This window comes from Lineus longissimus, chromosome 4, assembly GCF_910592395.1.
Source record: "Lineus longissimus chromosome 4, tnLinLong1.2, whole genome shotgun sequence".
NCBI classification, from domain to species: Eukaryota; Metazoa; Nemertea; class Pilidiophora; order Heteronemertea; family Lineidae; genus Lineus; species Lineus longissimus.
The window spans coordinates 15,516,473-15,522,984 of NC_088311.1; the positions used below are offsets into that span (position 1 = coordinate 15,516,473).

At 41.6% G+C, this 6,512-nt stretch overlaps 1 protein-coding gene across 2 annotated transcripts in view; it reads right to left on the bottom strand.

Moving 5' to 3' along the window:
• Positions 1–6,041, bottom strand: part of LOC135486099 (uncharacterized) — a 49,163-nt gene extending 43,122 nt beyond the window's left edge. The window contains exons 1-2 of one of the 2 annotated variants that reach the window (XM_064768618.1): positions 5,916–6,041; positions 996–1,306 (exon numbers count right to left, since the gene is read on the bottom strand). In XM_064768618.1, coding sequence (XP_064624688.1) covers positions 996–1,306; positions 5,916–5,925 — 321 coding nt within the window. In that variant the 5' untranslated portion in view covers positions 5,926–6,041. Of the gene's footprint in view, positions 1–734; positions 941–995; positions 1,307–5,915 lie in introns of both variants that reach the window. The other variant, XM_064768619.1, reaches the window with a different exon arrangement.
• Positions 6,042–6,512: the final 471 nt, after the last annotated feature.

The following is a 6,512-nucleotide window of genomic DNA, read 5'->3' on the forward strand; positions in this document are numbered from 1 at the left end:
ATAGTTTTTATAAAACAAAGCCCACTCGCACTAAGGCCTAAATCCGTATTATTTTTCAGTGTTATCCAAGGGTCAGCAGGGCAAATCTTGATAACAGCTCCAGGGTGGTCGAAAGGCCAAAACCGGCAAGTGCAAACAAATGTAATGTCTGGGTACGGAATACCTTGTACCACGTAGTGTGTTGTAGCATATACCGCGATGCTCTATGCAAACCCATTGTAAAAGGAATGGACGTCCTAGGAATGCAGGACCCCATACAATAGCTGTGTATTGTCAACGAATGTGGTTAATGGTTTGGTTAGGGTTAGCTACATAATCTTCAACAGAGGAACTCGGCGACTCTATTCTCTTTAACAAATGGACCGGTGTAACATCTGTGGTTGTTCCCCATGTTTCAGTGTTTCCAAACAATAGGCACCTAGAGAGACCATGACTTTTCAATAGGGGGGATACACAGAAAAACTCGTCAATCTATTTTTGAGCGTTCCCAAACAATGAGGGGAAACACTCAAAAACAGAAACACTCAAAAACATTACACCGGACTTAGATTCCGGGGACTTGCATTTCTTTTACACCGGCCTTACCTTATCGTAGCATATAGCTTGTAGTTCAATTAATCATGTTAACCCAGCCCTGTAAACCCATTTGGGTGTTCTATCCATTGCTTCTACAACATCTTAAATGTATAATGGTCTCCATTGCCTCATAGGTTTTCATAGGTTACTACACTTACATCGTGATAATTTCTGCCAATCTGGTTTGCGAAGAGAGGTTTGAAAAACAGGTCATTGGCAAGGCCTATGAATTTTTCAACAATTGGTTTCGCTGCTGACATAATCATGGAAGCTGTGACTGGATCGATGGCCCTCTTCTGTGCAACCCCGACCGCGGCAGACTTGGAGCTGGCAAACAAGCCGAAGGCGAGAAGAAAACACAGAGCTGAAAAGAGCGAATTAAACATTTTCGACTACTAAAAACTTTATACGCTACTTACATCATGGTAGTTTCTTCCGATTTGGTTTTCGAACAACTTGCCAAAGAATCCTTTGAATATGTTGACGGCAAAATCTTTGACGGTGCCAATAAGTTGGTTGGCAACTTGGTTGCCTTTACCAGTACCACCACTGGAGCCGGTGCCCCCGAGGATGCCACCCATAAGATCTCCAGCGCCTCCTCCCGTGTTAGTCCCTCCGTTATTTGAACCAGAGCCTCCAAGGGACCCCAGAACAGACAGGATGGTGTTGGGGTCGATGCTCAAGGAAGAGCTGAGACTGGAGGAACACATGGCCACGAAAATATACAGTGCTGAAATTATGCAGGGGTCAGTCGTCAGGCAAAGACTAACAAATGGCCAAATTGCGTAGGAAGAAGACCATAATAAGAGTGAAATTAAACTTGAGGCAACGAGCAATGAGCTGACTGGCAAACTAGTTTCTCCACCCACGGAGAAAGAAGACGGGTTATCATAGGAAGGGTCATCCTTATGTTAGTTGTCATACACTGCTGCTGGGTGCTATAGAGGTTCTTCACGTGACGTTTTGACGGCCACCTGCCTATGCATTTCCTTTACGTCGTGATCACGTGTGACGGCCAATATGGTAGTGCAAAACAATTGGTAACGTCATCATGTGACGTCAGTGAAAAACCTCTATATGTCTCCCGGGGTTCGATATGTTTCCTCTCCGATAAAATTCAAAATTCATGCTTTTTAAAGTGTGCAACAGGAAAATGACAAAAGTAATTTTGGCCCCATGGTTTCAGACAGAAAGTCTAACATAAGCTTTGGTTTGGGTCAGGGTCGGAGTTAGGACCGGTTTTGTTTGGATACAGAATAAGAGAGTTGGTTAGGGTTTAAAAAACGATCGCCATTTGTCAGTTTTGTTTGCAACCAACGAAATATGCTCAATGCTGAAAATGTCTCATCGTGGACATTGGACCTGGGCAACATAGATACACTCTCAAGCATACGCACCCTTTAAGACGGATGGCTTTTAGGTTTGTCGTAAAGGAGCGGAATGGCACCTTATCAAAGGAGCCGTATTGTTGTCACTGATCCGGCAGAAAAAACCACGAAAACCCACAAAATCAACCCAAAAATCCATTCTGAATTGCCGATAGTGCACCAAAGATTTTGTGAAACAACACAGTCCCGCCGAATCGGTAGATGTCGTCCTGGGTATACCTAAACATTACCCAGGACCAACCTGGGTAATCCTAAATGTTAACCAGGATCGTCCTGGGTAACTCTTAGGACACTACCCAGTTTGAAATTCGCGCATTTTTTCAACCTGCGGGCGAGGTTGAAATTAGTATGTTTTCAGTGCAGCAAGACACGAAATCATGTGCTCTGGCGACATTCAGGACATTGATCTGTTTTCCCCCATTTTTAATTCACCATTTACGACTTCAATCAATTTCTTTTAAATTGTTCTGCCTTTAGATACGAAATTGGCCTCTCTAAACGATGAAATTGATGCTAAATACGCTTTTAAACCATCAACAGAAACTTTGACAGCCATTTCGATAAATGTCATAAATTCGTGCACTGCAAAAAGCTAAAGTACCGTTTTCAAGAACCTCGCCCGCAGGTTGAAAAAAAATGTGCGAATTTCAAACTGGGTAATCTTTAGTGTCCTAAAAGTTACCCTGGACGATCCTGGGTAACTTTTAGGATTACCCAGGTTGGTCCTGGGTAATGTTTAGGTATGCCGAGGACGTCATATACCGATTCGGCCACAGTCCCCTCAGCTCTTCACAGCTGCGCTGTGTTTCTCTTGAGAAAAATTTCCGAAAGTTGCATGAAACAAATATCGCATGGACTGAGAGTGCAATACAGAGGTTAAATAAAAATATCTGTATTGCACGAGATTGCTCGAGATCATTTCTCGTACAATCCAATAGGAAAACTGCTCGAGTGTGTGATCCGAGTCACCAGTTTGCAAGAGTTGATTCTCCAGCGTTAGAAAGCTCAAGACCGTTTTATATTTATCATATACATGCACCACACAAATTCATAGAAATACCAAGAAAATTTTAGGGTAAAAGACAATATTTATAATTTTTTGGCCAATAATCGCTCTTGATATGAATGCGTCATGGAAGAGGTACATTGTGAAGGGGCTATCTTCTGATTCGCACTAAGTGCAACCGGATAAGATTATTGCATAGCTGATTACACCCCATCTCGTGCGATAATTCTTTCGAACTTTCTTGCTATTTTTTTAAAACGTTAGTTTTCATGAGATTTTAAGTCGCGGATAGTTCATTTTGAAGCATGATCTTGGACAAGTTTAAACTTATTTTCTGTGGCAAATTTTGATTTTTTTCATAGCATGTCTGACGAATCAATGCATTTACGGTATATGATAAAGACTCTGGCTGTTAAAAAATTCCGCTTGTACGTTATTTTTACTTAAGGAATTGAACCCGAGGCGGAGGACCTTGGTTGAGTTACCAAGACACTAGGCTCGGGTTTGGACTGTATTTTAGCTCCACCCGAGAATACCTCAAACTTAAAAAGATAGGCCACGAAAATAACTTGAATATGTGCGAATTTGGCAAATTCCATCCATCGCCGGCCCGGAGCGCCGGTAGCGCCGTTACGGCAACGTTACAGGAAATGAGACATGCACATTTTGTACAGCGCGCATAGGAAGTCCGCATCGGCTCGCTCAAGTGATGCTGAAATCCGCGCAAATGGGCTATTTGGAGCGTTTTTCTCCGCAAATATGTGTAGTGCTCATTAAAAAACTTAGGGTGGTTGATGCTTCCTTGGCTGATTTGTGTTTGAAGCAGTGTTTTGAGAGCCTCAAACTTCTGAAGTGAGCTGTGTGCATGGTTTCCACATTTTAGTGCAACCCGAGGGAACTTTGGTAGAGCAGCTTGGTTGCGTGTCCAAAACACTCCACTCTCAGAACGAGGCTTATGCATTTTCCATTTAAAAGTTGACTTTACGGTACCGAGGTATTTTAGAATTAAGGAATTGAACCCGAGGCGGAGGACCTTGGTTGAGTTACCAAGACACTCTCGGGTGGAGCTAAAATACAGTCCAAACCCGAGCCGACAGGCGAGAGTTTGGACGAAATTTTAGCTCCACCCGAGAGTGTCTTGGTAACTCAACCAAGGTCCGAAGCCGAGGGTTCAATTTCTATTCTAAAATACCTCAAACTTAAAAAGATAGGCCACGAAAATAACTTGAATATGTGCGAATTTGGCAAATTCCATCCATCGCCGGCCCGGCCGGAGCGCCGGTAGCGCCATTGTTTACATTATATTACGGCAACGTTACAGGAAATGAGACATGTACATTTTGTACAGCGCGCATAGGAAGTCCGCATCGGCTCGCTCAAGTGATGCTAAAATCCGCGCAAATGGGCTATTTGGAGCGTTTTTCTCGGCAAATATGTGTAGTGCTCATTAAAAAACTTAGGGTGGTTGATGCTTCCTTGACTGATTTGTGTTTGAAGCAGTGTTTTGAGCGCCTCAAACTTCTGAAGTGAGCCGAAATTCCATTGACGTGACGTGTGCATGGTTTCCACATTTTAGTGCAACCCGAGGGAACTTTGGTAGAGCATCTTGGTTGCGTGTCAAAAACACTCCGCTCTCAGAACGAGGCTTATGCATTTTCCATTTAAAAGTTGACTTTACGGTACCAAGGTATTTTAGAATTGTTGTCCTTCGTTACGTTAGAATTAAGCCAGACGATGTCATGAGGTAGAGCAAGCGATACGTCCTCCTTGACGGTCACGCACCTGGCTTCAACCAATTATAACTCGCAGTTGTACGAAAATAGTATAATTTGAGAATAATGCGTGGTTTCACCATATCGTCCAGTTGAACGGTAATTTCCATTTTAAAATACAGTTATTCTTAAATATTTCGAATTAGGTGTATTCAAAATGAAGAAAATTATGAAGTTTTTGTCCAATTGGCTCACTTATGTGATTTTTGGGCTCAAATAAACCCGTCGTAGTGAAAAAGCTGATTCACTTTATTTCAGGTGCGTGTTCTATTAGTGCGTTGTGGAATCACCCATGTTCTCGAAATACGGGCATTTTACATAATTTTTCTAACCAGATACGTCATGGAAATGCTTTTTTCTGTGTCTATTGTTGTTCCTTTGTTGAGGTGAAGGTCACTTTGATGCTTTTTCTGGTCACCGGTGCCTCTGAGGAGTGATTTCATGCGGGCAGAGGGATGTCCGAGCAGAGCTCGAATACTTTTTTTCGTCAGATCAACCTTATCCTTGTTCCTATCCTGAAATTCGATGCTTTTAATCTGATTTCTTCAGTTATATTTTTTTCATTCTTGGCCATGTTGTATGATGATTTTATGGCATAATATGGTAAGTTTAACCCCTTGGGTTCACATTTTTTTTAAATCCTCCTCGAAGCGTTCACGAGGCCGGAATTGAGAATAAAGATTGTAGGTTTTCAGGAAAATGCCTATTTTTTAATTTCTTTATATTACAAATTGTTCAAAATAAGATAAAATCACATCCCGTTGCTTGAAATTAAATTATTTCTGCAAAAAAGATTCATTCGTACGTTGTAACCACAGCCTAAAACCGCTTTCTACTAGGTCACGCACCTATATTAAACCAATCGGCTCGAGGTTGTAAACGAAAATAGTTGAATTAGAGAGCAGTGCTTGGTTTACCATACCAGTTGAATGGTAATTTCCTTCAAAAATTAAGTTCTTCTTGAATTGTATATTAGGTGTGTTTAAAACATTATGAAGTTTCAGTCCAATTGGCTTGCTAACGTGGTGTTGGGGCTCAAATTAACCCATCGTGGTGAAAAAGCTGATTTGCGGGTTAAATCGCCCCCCCCCCCCTTACATTTCAATATTAACAATCAATCACAGCAATGTTGTTACATTTTGTGCAAAAAATATGTAAAATAGCATCACTTACCGAACTTCATGTTGTGAGATGTCCTACTTCAGTGTACTCAGATCAAAATACGGTATCTTCTATGATGTCTGACGTTATATATCACCTATTTCCGGTAGAACAAATTATGACAACATTACTATCCTTATCTCACTTTCCCACAATTTCCGCGCTTCCTTTCTAAAGCCACCTTTATTTGTCAAAACAGCTCAGTATCTAATCACTTAATTAACACACAACTAACAGTGTCAGCTGGAGTGTCGATCTTGTTAAACTACATGTATACCGTGAACACTAGCAGGATGCTTTTTCCGACTTATTAACGGTTTCTCTAACTATTTCCTGATTTATCCGACATTTCTCCGACATTGTCCGACTTTCTCCGACTTTGTCCAAAAGGTCGGATATCCAGAAAACCTGTAAAGAATGATAGGGCTTCCCAAAATAGGTCATTAAAGACTAAAGGCCTTAGTTGAATGGGATTAATGAGATGTGCTGCAAACAGAGTGACCCTAGGTGTGAATATTTTTAATTTATCTCCTCTCCTTGGACCCTTTGCATGTCACACTTGGTTGCATCTGGGTTGGCCCACTCCATGTTCAAGCAGGGGAGACTTTT